General features: G+C 47.1%; 1 protein-coding gene across 2 annotated transcripts in view; it reads right to left on the reverse strand.

Moving 5' to 3' along the window:
- Positions 1 to 13,487, reverse strand: part of PES1 (pescadillo ribosomal biogenesis factor 1) — a 79,068-nt gene that overhangs the window by 14,783 nt on the left and 50,798 nt on the right. For both annotated transcript variants that reach the window (XM_063913393.1, XM_063913392.1), the window contains exons 6-11: positions 8,770 to 8,859; positions 7,118 to 7,234; positions 6,796 to 6,873; positions 6,470 to 6,559; positions 5,418 to 5,548; positions 4,727 to 4,852 (exon numbers count right to left, since the gene is read on the reverse strand). In XM_063913393.1, the coding sequence (XP_063769463.1) occupies positions 4,727 to 4,852; positions 5,418 to 5,548; positions 6,470 to 6,559; positions 6,796 to 6,873; positions 7,118 to 7,234; positions 8,770 to 8,859 (632 nt within the window). The remainder of the gene's footprint in view (positions 1 to 4,726; positions 4,853 to 5,417; positions 5,549 to 6,469; positions 6,560 to 6,795; positions 6,874 to 7,117; positions 7,235 to 8,769; positions 8,860 to 13,487) is intronic.

Raw genomic sequence — 13,487 nt, forward strand, 5'->3', positions numbered from 1 at the left:
AAAAGGCTAATGTCCCTCGCAGCTTCCTTAAGGTAGGCTGCAGCATCCCTGATATGACCCAGTGTCAAAAGAATGCTATCCCTATCCAGGGTATCTAACTCAGATGACAAGTTATCTGCCCACTTTTCAATAGCGCTACTCACCCACGCCGAAGCAACGGCAGGTCTGAGTAGCGTACCCGTAGTGACATAAATGGATTTCAATGTATTTTCCTGCTTACGATCCGCAGGTTCCTTTAGGGCTGCCGTTTCTGGAGACGGAAGCGCCACCTTTTTGGACAGCCGTGATAGAGCTTTGTCCACATTGGGGGGTGATTCCCACTTTTCCCTATCCCCAGAGGGGAACGGATATACCACCGGAATTCTCTTGGGAATTTGAAACTTCTTGTCAGGATTTTCCCAAACCTTTTCAAAAAGAGCATTCAGTTCATGAGAGGGAGGGAACGTTACCTCAGGTTTCTTTCCTTTAAACATACAGACCCTTGTATCAGGAACAGCAGGGTCCTCCATGATATGTAACACGTCTTACCGCCACAATCATGTACTGAATTCTATTAGCCAGGATTTAATCTGGCATCACTATAGTCGACACTGGAATCAAGAGTCCGTGTTGGTATCTGTATCTGCTATCTGAGTAAAAGAACACTTTTGTGACCCCGAGGGGGTCTGAACTTGTGACAACACATCCTCCACGGATTTCTTCCATGCCTGGGTCTGAGACTCAGACTTACCCAAACTCTTATTTAATAGAGCCACATTCGCATTCAAAGCACTCAAAACATTTACTCAATCAGGCGTCGGCGGTGCCGACAGGGTCACTCCCACAGTCGTTTCTTTCCCTAATCCAGTCTCCTCCTCGGAAGAGCACTCAGCCTCAGACATGACGACACACGTGTGCCGACACCACAAACACACTGGGCATATAGGGGACAAACCCACAGTAAAGCCTGCCAGACAAACACAGAGGGAGTGTGCCAGCTCACAATCCAGCGCCTATCCCGGTTCTGAAACTTTTTATATAATGCCTCAGACCTGTTAGCGCTTTTATATCATTAATCCAGCACCAAATTAACTGTGCCCCCCCCCCTGTTTTGCACCCTGTTACTTGATACAGCAGTGATGAGGAAGGACCAGCGTCTCTGCAGCACTGTGAAGAGAAAAAGGCGCTGATGAGAGCTGTGAGGGCTAAGCCACGCCACTTAGTGGCGCGCTTCAGCCCCACTATTTTTTTAATTATTTATACTGGTGGGGGTCCGGATTCAGTGCCTAGGCACTTAAATACCACATAGCCTGTCTTAACATGAGGATTTTATGCAGCCCAGGGCCGGCCGGCCGCCGCTCCCCCCCCCCCCCCCCTGTACCCCCCTGTAGTGCCGCTATGTGTGTGGGAGCATGGCGCGCAGCGCGGCCGCTGTGCGTTACCTCAAAGCCATCACTGAAGTCTTCTGATCTTCTTCTACTCGCCCATCTTCTGACTTCTGGCTCTGTAATGGGGATGACGGCGGGCTCCGGGAACGAGCATCTAGGCGTACCTAGCGTTCAGACCCTCAGGAGCTAATGGTGTCCTGTAGCCAAAGAAGCAGAGCCTTGAAACTCACAGAAGTAGGTCTGCTTCTCTCCCCTCAGTCCCACGATGCAGGGAGCCTGTTGCCAGCAGGTCTCCCTGAAAATAATAAACCTAACAAAAGTCTTTTTTCAGAGAAACTCAGGAGAGCTCCTCGGTGTGCATCCAGTCTCACTGGGCACAGATTCTAAACTGGAGTCTGGAGGAGGGGCATAGAGGGAGGAGCCAGTTCACACCCCTTTTAAAGTCTTAAAGTGCCCATGTCTCCTGCGGATCCTGTCTATACCCCCCATGGGTTCTTGAAGTGTCCCCAGCATCCTCTAGGACAGAGGAGAAAAAGACAAAATAGAATATAGGGATAGAGTATCTGAAAAAGAATGTATGTATGTATGTATGTATGTATGTATGTATGTATGTATGTATGTATGTATGTATGTATGTATGTTCAAAACAAATACACACAAATTTGGGTTTCCACACACTATAAACATGAAAAACCAGTTTTGGTCACATAGAAACATAAAATTTAACAGAAGAAAGGAGCATTCACTTATATGTACAGATTGAGCCCTGCTCATCTATACCTTTAATAGGATTAATTGAGCCAGTACTGTCGGACTTAATCCTCTGATGTATTGTTCTCTCTGTATTGTACTGCAGCTGAGAACAATAGATGAAAGGTTTATGCTAATAAACCTTAGTGCACCTAGGTGCAACAGAGAAGGCTAGAGGAGCGAGGCTGCATCTGTAGCTCACTCTTCTGTATGTGTGTTTGTTTTATTAAGGGTGGAGGAAGCGTTGTTTTTCCTTTTGGTATTGACTGCACACAACTATAGGGAGAGATTTTTTCCGACTTGTCTGAAAACACGTGGATCGGCAGAATAGCCGCCGATCCGTGTGCTTCTGTCGGAAATGGGGCCAAATCCGACAGGTTTTGGCCCCCTTTCCGACAAACTCAATCAGACTTGAAAACAAGTCGGATTGAGGTGAGGAGACAAGCGGCGCTGCGTGCGACTGGGGGAGCAGAGGTCGACGGCCGGCGGGGGGATATGTCTGCAGCAGGGAAATGGGGCCAAATCCGACAGGTTTTGGCCCCCTTTCCGACAAACTCAATCAGACTTGAAAACAAGTTGGACTGAGGTGAGGAGACGAGCGGCGCTGCTTGCGGCTGGGGGAGCAGAGGTCGACGGCCGGCGGGGGGGGGGACATGTTTGCAGCGGCGGGGGGAGGCGCTGCAGGGATAGAGGTGCCTGGCTGTCCCCCGGCCAGGCACCTCTCTCCCTGCAGCGCCTCCCCCCCCCCCCCGCCGCAGCCAGCTCCACTCGCCGGCCGCCGATGTCTGCTCACCCCGCCGCCGGAAGGCACCTTTCTCTCTGCAGCGCCTCCCCAGACATATCTCCCCACATTCGGCTCCTCCCGCCGATCTCTGCTCCCACCGCCACCCAGCTTACCCCTGCCGCCGTCATCTGCACCCCTGGCCGCTGCTGTCAGCGCATCTGCAGCCACTGACAGCAGTGGCAGGACAGGACCCTGTGTACGGCAAATCAGACAGTTGGATTTGGCCGTCCATTGAATAGGGGTTGTCTGATCCATTCCAACAACTGCATGTCGGAATGGATCAGACTTTTATTGAATATACCCCTATATCGGTCTCCACTTAATCACTTTTAAAGGATTAATACATTTGGGCCTGAGTCCGGCGGACCTAAGTACGAGATCAATATGGAACCTGGAGACAATATTTGGAAGACAGTCAAGCAGAGTGCGAAGAACAGCCCGATACGAGTGGAAAATCAGGAACAGGGACTTGTGAGACAGCGCACCCAAGCCTGAAACCCGACGCACCAAGGCAATGGCCAGTAATGACGGGGTGGGGGAGCAGGACGGGCGAGCGTAACAAGCCCCTTGCGGGCTCGGTGAACACCCACAAGTGGGAATGGTCCATTTTGGTCAGCATGCCGGCCGTCGGGATTTTCAGGGTGCAGGATGTAGGGGGAGGTGTTGTGGCCAGCGGTCTCCCGACGGCCAATAATATAACCGCATCCTCTATAGGACAACTTACTATGCAATAGTGCGTAATGTAACTAAGATACAGCAGGACACAGTGAAGCAAATAAACTTCAGAAACTATGGTACAAGAAATCACATTTAGTGAAAAAAATAACAAAGGGTGGTTAACTAAGTGATACAGTGTCCTACACAGTACCCAGTACAGATGCTCAAATTATATATAGAGACAAAAAGGCGCCACACACAGTGAAGGGAAGACACAAAGGTCCCAACCACCAGCAAAAGGTGAGGAACAAGACAATACAACCTGGCACCGCAACAGTAAGGTACAAGGGAGGCAGAAGACACACTCTCTCTGGCAGGCAGGCAGTTTGAGTAAAAATGTCCGCCGGCCTTTCAGGAGTGGGAGGCAGGAGGTGCCCCTTGACTGGGAACTCGGTACAGCAATCAGCCAAGAAAGTGGGGGTGGAGAGACGGGGAAGGAACACCAGGGAACTGCAGTCTAATGGCTTCCCTGAGTGCAGCACATGTCGCTGGTGGTCTAGCTGTGACACAGAGACAACTAAGCAGCGCTGCCAGGACCACAAGCGACTGCCTCCCTCTGCTGGTGGTGGTAACTGCTATGCACCAGCTACCCGCTTACATGACCCCTGCTGGCAGTGGCTCTCCTATGTGCCCAAGATATGGCTGGCTTGACTGGTCATGAGGTCAGTACACCACCCACCAGAAAAGGGTGTTGGTGCGGTCAGCCAGAAAACCCGCCACAGATCGCTCAGTAAACCAAAGTGAAAGTAAAAATAAGTAAAATAAAAATGGGTTGCCAGCAGCCCTGTCCTTGAGGCACCAAGAAAAACGGGTCCACAGGAGGCAGTTGGGGTGTAGGAGCCTCTGCTGCACTCAAATATGTTAACTCCTTGGTGTCTCCTGAACTCACCATCCCTCACAGTCCCAGTGTCCAAAACGCAAAATATTTCCAAACGATTAGGGCTCATGCACTTAGACAAATATGATGGCTCTGAACTGATGTTTTCTATAATTTTTTTGACTTACTGAAATTAAAACTTTTGGACAGATAGTGAATTCCCCAAGCAGCAAATCTATGCAGTCCCTAAGTAACCTATTTTAATACCAAAACCACCACAAGTAGTATTACCTGTTGATAATCTGAGGTTGTACGTTGGGTCGGTCCACAATATGATGTGTGATGGAAGTGTCTGAGCTGCCATACGTTGCCCCAATACAGAGTGAGCTGTCCCATGACACTTCTCCTCCAAAACTCCTATTGGAGCACAAGAAAGAATTAATGAATCAGGACAAATGGCTGTTTTCATTCCAATTCATACGGCACAAAAAGTTAACCAAATCTGCAGACAGACTAATAAATGTCACAATAAATTACTGGAATAAGGTAGTACTCTGCAAAAAAAGCCTGACTATTATACATGGCCAGTTATAAAGAGAAACAAAAACTATGAAAAACCTGGCAAAATTTCCCACAGTGCATATTTACCACCATTAGAACAAATACATTTTCAGCTACAATTCAGTTCAACACTTACGGGGGAGTACAATTAGCCGTGAACAGCACCCGGCGCGAGTAAGTGCGGCTGTATGCCACACCTGCAGATTTTTATACACATCCCTATAGGGCTGAGAGCAAAAACTGTTTGAGTCTGTCACTAGAAGGGACCGCAAGGGGGGAGAGTCCAGAAACCACTGCCGGCGGTTAGATGCCGTTGCAATGGCAAATTGTAACCCCTATGAGCTGTTCGCAGCTAATAGTAGTTACCCCCTTAGATGCTAACAGACAATTTTTTGTACTATGCCCATCCCTCTCCACTTACCGGATGATAAAGGCTAGAGCCTCTCTAGGCACCTCCCGGTTCAAGAAAAACTTAAGGCCTACAAATAATGACTTGTGTTTCTCCTCCTCTTGTTGCTGCTTTTGCTGCTCCTCCTGAAGGCTTGTATTCTCCTAAACGAATCAAAGCATAGGATGAGAAAATTATGTAGTGACCTCACATCCCAATTCACACCTGTCATTTCTTATGGAACTCCCTACCATGCATTACTAGATTCTGGGGTAAATATTACATGGGCACATATCGTGCCAGTATGGCTCTTCCCGCTTTGCCTCTTTACCGTGGCGAAGCACTAGCGCCGAGATGTATTAACATCTCTCTGCTGCCACTCCAGCGATGTTTGTCAGCACCCATCAGTCTAGTGCCGATGTGCCGAATCTCTTCTCACAGCGCTGTCCCTGCAGTGGTGTATGGGCAACGACACCCTGCAGCTGTCGAAATTGACAGCTGCATGTGTCGGAACAGTCAGTGCTACTGACCTTTCATACATTGCTTCGTCCATTGGCGTACTATAGACAGACATGTGCCCCTGACACCTTGCACATACTGCCAGTTATACATGGCGAGAAACAGTAACATGTGCCAATACTACTTCTCCCCCATATGGGAGGATCAAAAATTTGCCACACTCTTAACGTCACCCAAGACTATTCCCCCTGGCCACTACCAGCTACTATCTAGCACCTACTGTTACAGCATTGCCCATTACTTCCATTTGCCCACTACTTCCATATTGTAAGCTTTGAACGGTCAGGGCCTCTGTACCCATCGTCCCTTAAGCTGGGTACACACCAGACAATGTGTCTCCCACAGATTGGAGTGATATATCGGGTATATCGTCTAGTGTGAACCCATGATATGCGCACTTCCGCAGGTCAATAGAGACATCACCCCAATTGCCCTGTAGTAGGGCCAACGGGGTTGTCGTTAGCGATTACATGTTGCAGAATGCAGCATGTCACGTGGCTCCCTCTCGTCCTGACTCGGCAAAGTGTCGGGAGTGGAACGCTAAGAAATACAAAAAGCTCACTCACTGTATCTGCAGGGAATTCATCGGCCTCCACGTCATCTTCAGGCTCAGATGGAATGGCACGGGACAGGCTGGCGCTAAGAGCTGCCAATTTCTGTAGAACAAAAAGTGAAGGCAGATTCATTGGAGCTAAGAGATTTTAAGACATAATTGGGCGAAGAGACTGTGGCACAAAGGGGAAAGACACAGAACGAGAAAACAGATAAAAGGAACATAACAGGAAAGGGAAAAACGTCAAACATATAAATGAAGACAAACATAGCAAAGGGTACAAAAGAAAGATGAATGTAGGCAACAATATGTGTTTGGAAGAGTGGAAAAGCATTATACCTCCATATAAGCCTCAGACTCTAGAGCATATTTGTCCTCGTCGTCCACCTTTAGTTCTGCATCTGAACGAGAATCCATCTGATGGATAATGAAAGATAATCCCAGGGTTATCAAATAAACCACAGACAAAAAGGTCATGACAAACCAATGCAGATACCCCCAGGACCTGCTGTTTTCCTTTAACCACTGCACCAATTTGCAGAAAATGCAGAATTTATCATCAAGTTTTCAAAGTTTCTTTTCTCTATTTCCGGCATTAAAAAGGATTTTTTTTGCACATTAGTAATCAATGAACAGTACAATAGAGAATCTTTACTCTTACCTTGGGGGGATATTGTAGATTAAGCGTCTGGTAGAGGCGGAAGTTGACAAACCCAAGAAGAGTTGTATAAAATTCTGTGAAAGTAGCCATAACCCTGTAATCCACATCTGTGGGGTGCTGCAGGGAGAGGCAGAATGTTGTTAATGTATTAGGAAAGCATTCGCCAATATAGCACAAGGATGCTCACCACTACATCCCAAAGCTTGCACTTACATCAGTCCCTGCCCAATGGAATGTACAATTGGAGGAGAAGTGGACAAGTTGCTCATAGAAACCAATACACTTTTATAGAATGTACTTTATAATCACTAGCTGGAAGACGATTGGTTGCAATAGGAAACTTCTCTACTTGTGTGAGGAAAATAGACCACCCGGAGGAAGCTAATGAAAACACTGATGCCCTAAACACCTTACAGATGTAGCCATGCTCATCACTGCTGCTGCGCCATACAGACGTCCTAGTCGCGCCATACAAATAGTGCAGGTATGCGAAGTAAGGCGTGACAAGGCACTATAGTAGGCCTGGCCAGACTGTGGCTCTCCAGCTGTTGTGAAACTACAAGTTCCAGCATGCCCTGCCACAGTTTTGCTATTAGAAAATGCAAAAACTGTGGCAAGGCATGCTGGAACTTGTAGTTTCAAAACAGCTGGAGAGCCACAGGTTGGCCAGGCCTGCACTAGAGGATCCACAGCATGCAATACACAATTTCACCACTGGGTGGCGATGGTTTCACTAATGAAAACTACAGTACAGTGTTGAATAGCAGCGGATGGATACGACACTGCAGAATACTGAACAATGTAGCAAGCCCTGAAAAGCGGCCCAGTGAACATTAAATATAGGAGTTCTGTTTTAATGTATTAATACTGCAGGGCGGAGTACAAAATCACAGGAACGGCAGACACCCTGTGACAACATGCCTTACAAGTGGAAGTTCCCCTGATGCGCTGTATAATATGATACCTACATTAAGTAGAAATTTAAACACAGAAAAGCATCTCCAACACACACACAAAGAAAAGCACAGTTGCTGCCTAGAATTATTTTTTTCCTTTTAGAGAGCTGTGTAGAACTCTAAACTGTGCTTTTCTGTGTGTGCGTTAGAGGCGCTGAGCCAATCTTTTTCTGTGTTCACATTTCGAATTAATGTAGAGATCATCTAAAAAACACATCGGTTGCCTTTACAATGGAGACTTCACACATGCGCAATGGTGGTTTTCAAAAGGGACACTTGGCGGATGTACACCAGTATTGCAACTGACTGAGACTTACAATACAATACATTACACTATGACTGAATACACCACGCTGCGACAAGGCGCAGGCAAACTTAATGCGACTAGTTTTTTCGCACTACACATCACATGGAGGATAGAGGAGCATGGCTACATCTGTTTAAATGGTGTTTCCGAAAGACGGCTGCCATCACAACTTGCAGAGGGAGTATTTACGCTGAAAAACTGGGATTCACGCTATACTAAGATGGCATTTGAACTGTACGTACAAATTAGCTTAGTAATTGGGGACTTTAGAAATGCTTGTAGCACAAGCACTAATGAAAAAAAATATACATAGAAAATTAAGAACACACCACTGATGAGCCGGTTGGCACACATATAAAGGAAGTGCTACACATAAGAGATACACTTACATCATGAGAAAAAGCATATGGGGTGATCCAGGTCACAGTCTGTCCCAAGACCTCTGCTTGGTAATAGATTCCTTTTATAGACAGGAACACCTTATGTGATGATATAAGTATATGATACGGATTCACAAAATACAGACAAAACAAAGGCAAATAAATGTAGCTAAAAACCCCCAAAAACAAACAAACAACTAAATAAACAAATAAATAAATACCAGCCCGATTATGGCAATAATGTAACCAACAGAACTGGAGTGTTACCCTGAGCCTGTTTATGTAGGATTTTTGTGCTCGGTTGAGACTGAAACGTCTCCATACATCCAGGGTTCAGTATTCCGTATGTATCAGCATTAATTTATACTGATAAGAAGAAGCTCTGTTTGAAACGGTTTCCATTTGAAATATACACATTGAGGCAATTTTAATTGTTATTCTATTGTTTATAGATAAATCACTTTATATTGTTACTGTATAACCATTTTCTATAGACAATTTACTGGATGCATTACCCAGTGTTATTACTAAGGTAATTGGGAGTCATATTACGCATGACCTGTAGTATGGAGAGATTTATATTGTTATCTGGCAATACAATGAAGTGCCTTTGCATGTGCTGTTCACTCCCTTTCAATCAAAATTTGTTATTTAATTATGTATACACATTTACAAAGAACAATAAAAGGGCTGTCTGGTCGTGGTTCATTATTATTCTTTGCTCTGTAGAGCTCTCAGTTGTTTTGTTTTTATGTCCTTTAAGTTAACATGAGACAGCAACTGTGATTGGCTAAATTAATTGAACAGTTTTATTTTGCGCAAAACAGTTCATAGTCTGGGAATTTTTTATGTTCATAACGTTACCACTATAATATATGTGTGCGTATATATTATATATATATATAAATAATAAGATTTTACTTACCGATAAATCTATTTCTCGTAGTCCGTAGTGGATGCTGGGACTCCGTCAGGACCATGGGGAATAGCGGCTCCGCAGGAGACAGGGCACAAAATTTAAAAGTTTGACCACTAGGTGGTGTGTACTGGCTCCTCCCCCTATGACCCTCCTCCAAGCCTCAGTTAGGATACTGTGCCCGGATGAGCGTACACAATAAGGAAGGATTTTGAATCCCGGGTAAGACTCATACCAGCCACACCAATCACACCGAACAACTTGTGATCTGAACCCAGTTAACAGTATGACAAACGTAGGAGCCTCTGAACAGACGGCTCACAACAATAACAACCCGATTTTTTTGTAACAATAACTATGTACAAGTATTGCAGACAATCCGCACTTGGGATGGGCGCCCAGCATCCACTACGGACTACGAGAAATAGATTTATCGGTAAGTAAAATCTTATTTTCTCTGACGTCCTAGTGGATGCTGGGACTCCGTCAGGACCATGGGGATTATACCAAAGCTCCCAAACGGGCGGGAGAGTGCGGATGACTCTGCAGCACCGAATGAGAGAACTCCAGGTCCTCCTTAGCCAGGGTATCAAATTTGTAGAATTTTACAAACGTGTTCTCCCCTGACCACGTAGCTGCTCGGCAGAGTTGTAATGCCGAGACCCCTCGGGCAGCCGCCCAAGATGAGCCCACCTTCCTTGTGGAATGGGCCTTGACAGATTTAGGCTGTGGCAGGCCTGCCACAGAATGTGCAAGTTGAATTGTGCTACAAATCCAACGAGCAATCGTCTGCTTAGAAGCAGGAGCACCCAGCTTGTTGGGTGCATACAGTATAAACAGCGAGTCAGATTTTCTGACTCCAGCCGTCCTTGAAATATATATTTTCAATGCTCTGACAACGTCCAGCAACTTGGAATCCTCCAAATCGCTAGTAGCCGCAGGCACCACAATAGGCTGGTTCAGGTGAAACGCTGAAACCACCTTAGGCAGAAAGTGAGGACGCGTCCGCAGTTCTGCCCTGTCCGAATGGAAAATCAGATATGGGCTTTTATACGATAAAGCCGCCAATTCTGACACTCTCCTGGCTGAAGCCAGGGCCAGTAGCATGGTTACTTTCCATGTAAGATATTTCAAATCCACCGATTTGAGTGGCTCAAACCAATGGGATTTGAGAAAATCCAAAACTACATTAAGATCCCACGGTGCCACTGGGGGCACAACCGGGGGCTGTATATGTAGTACTCCTTTTACAAAAGTCTGGACTTCAGGAACTGAAGCCAATTCTTTCTGGAAGAAAATCGACAGGGCCGAAATTTGAACCTTAATGGACCCTAATTTGAGGCCCATAGACAATCCTGTTTGCAGGAAATGTAGGAATCGACCCAGTTGAAATTCCTCCGTCGGGGCCTTCCTGGCCTCACACCACGCAACATATTTTCTCCAAATGCGGTGATAATGTTGTGCAGTCACCTCCTTCCTGGCTTTTACCAGGGTAGGGATGACCTCTTCCGGAATGCCTTTTTCCCTTAGGATTCGGCGTTCAACCGCCATGCCGTCAAACGCAGCCGCGGTAAGTCTTGGAATAGACACGGTCCCTGCTGAAGCAGGTCCCGTCTTAGAGGTAGAGGCCACGGATCTTCCGTGAGCATCTCCTGAAGTTCCGGGTACCAAGTTCTTCTTGGCCAATCCGGAGCCACGAGTATCGTTCTTACTCCCCTTTGCCGTATAATTCTCAGTACTTTTGGTATGAGAGGCAGAGGAGGAAACACATACACTGACTGGTACACCCATGGTGTTACCAGAGCGTCTACAGCTATTGCCTGAGGGTCTCTTGACCTGGCGCAATACCTGTCCAGTTTTTTGTTGAGGCGGGACGCCATCATGTCCACCATTGGTCTTTCCCAATGGACCACAATCATGTGGAAGACTTCTGGATGAAGTCCCCACTCTCCCGGGTGCAGATCGTGTCTGCTGAGGAAGTCTGCTTCCCAGTTGTCCACTCCCGGGATGAACACAGCTGACAGTGCTAACACATGATTTTCTGCCCAGCGGAGAATCCTTGCAGCTTCTGCCATTGCCCTCCTGCTTCTTGTGCCGCCCTGTCTGTTTACGTGGGCGACTGCCGTGATGTTGTCCGACTGAATCAACACCGGCTGACCCTGAAGCAGAGGTTTTGCCAGGCTTAGAGCATTGTTGATGCACAGATACTTTTCCTGGTTTTAGGAGGTTCCTGACTAGATCGGATAACTCCCTGGCTTTCTCCTCCGGAAGAAATACCTTTTTCTGAACAGTGTCCAGAATCATCCCTAGGAACAACAGACGTGTCGTCGGGATCAGTTGGGATTTTGGAAAATTCAGAATCCACCCGTGTTGTTGGAGCACTACTTGGGTTAGTGCTACTCCGACCTCCAGCTGTTCTCTGGATCTTGCCCTTATCAGGAGATCGTCCAAGTAAGGGATAATTAAGACGCCTTCTCTTCGAAGAAGGATCATCATTTCGGCCATTACCTTGGTAAAGACCCGGGGTGCCGTGGACAATCCAAACGGCAGCGTCTGAAACTGATAATGACAGTTTTGGACCACGAACCTGAGGTACCCTTGGTGTGAAGGACAAATTGGAACATGAAGGTAAGCATCCTTGATGTCCAAGGACACCATAAAATCCCCTTCTTCCAGATTCGCTATCACTGCTCTGAGTGACTCCATCTTGAACTTGAATTTTTGTATGTACAGGTTCAGAGATTTTAGATTTAGAATCGGTCTTACCGAGCCGTCCGGCTTCGGTACCACAAATAGCGTGGAGTAATACCCCTGTCCCGGTTGTAGGAGGGGTACCTTGACTATCACCTGCTGAGAATACAGCTTGTGAATGGCCTCCAATACCGTCGCCCTGTCGGAGGGAGACGTTGGCAAAGCAGACTTTAGGAAACGGCGAGGAGGGGACTTCTCGAATTCCAACCTGTAACCCTGAGATACTACCTGCAGGATCCAGGGGTCCACCTGCGAGTGAGCCCACTGTGCGCTGAAATGTCTGAGGCGACCCCCCACCGCCCCTGAGTCTGCTTGTAAGGTCCCAGCGTCATGCTGACGCCTTTGTAGAAGCCGGGGAGGGCTTCTGCTCCTGGGAAGGAGCTGCTTGTTGCAGTCTCTTACCCTTTCCTTTGCCTCGGGGCAAATAGGAATGTCCTTTTGCTCGTTTGTTCTTATAGGAACGAAAGGACTGCGGCTGAAAAGCCTGCGGCTTTTTCTGCTGGGAGGTGACCTGGGGTAAAAAGGTGGATTTTCCGGCCGTTGCCGTGGCCACCAGATCCGATAGACCGACCCCAAATAATTCCTCCCCCTTATACGGCAATACTTCCATATGTCGTTTGGAATCCGCATCACCTGACCACTGGCGCGTCCATAAACTTCTTCTGGCAGATATGGACATCGCACTTACTCTTGATGCCAGAGTGCAAATATCTCTCTGTGCATCTCGCATATAAAGAAATGCATCCTTTAACTGCTCTATAGTCAGTAAAATACTGTCCCTATCCAGGGTATCAATATTTTCAGACAGTGACTCCGACCAAGCCACGCCAGCACTGCACATCCAGGCTGAGGCGATTGCTGGTCTCAGTACAACACCCGTATGTGTGTATATACTTTTTAATGTATTCTCCAGCCTCCTATCAGCTGGATCCTTGAGGGCGGCCGTATCAGGAGACGGTAACGCCACTTGCTTTGATAAGCGTGTGAGCGCCTTATCCACCCTAGGAGGTGTTTCCCAGCGCGCCCTAACCTCTGGCGAGAAAGGGTATAATGCCAATAA

The sequence above is a fragment of the Pseudophryne corroboree genome, chromosome 1, assembly GCF_028390025.1.
Source record: "Pseudophryne corroboree isolate aPseCor3 chromosome 1, aPseCor3.hap2, whole genome shotgun sequence".
NCBI classification, from domain to species: Eukaryota; Metazoa; Chordata; class Amphibia; order Anura; family Myobatrachidae; genus Pseudophryne; species Pseudophryne corroboree.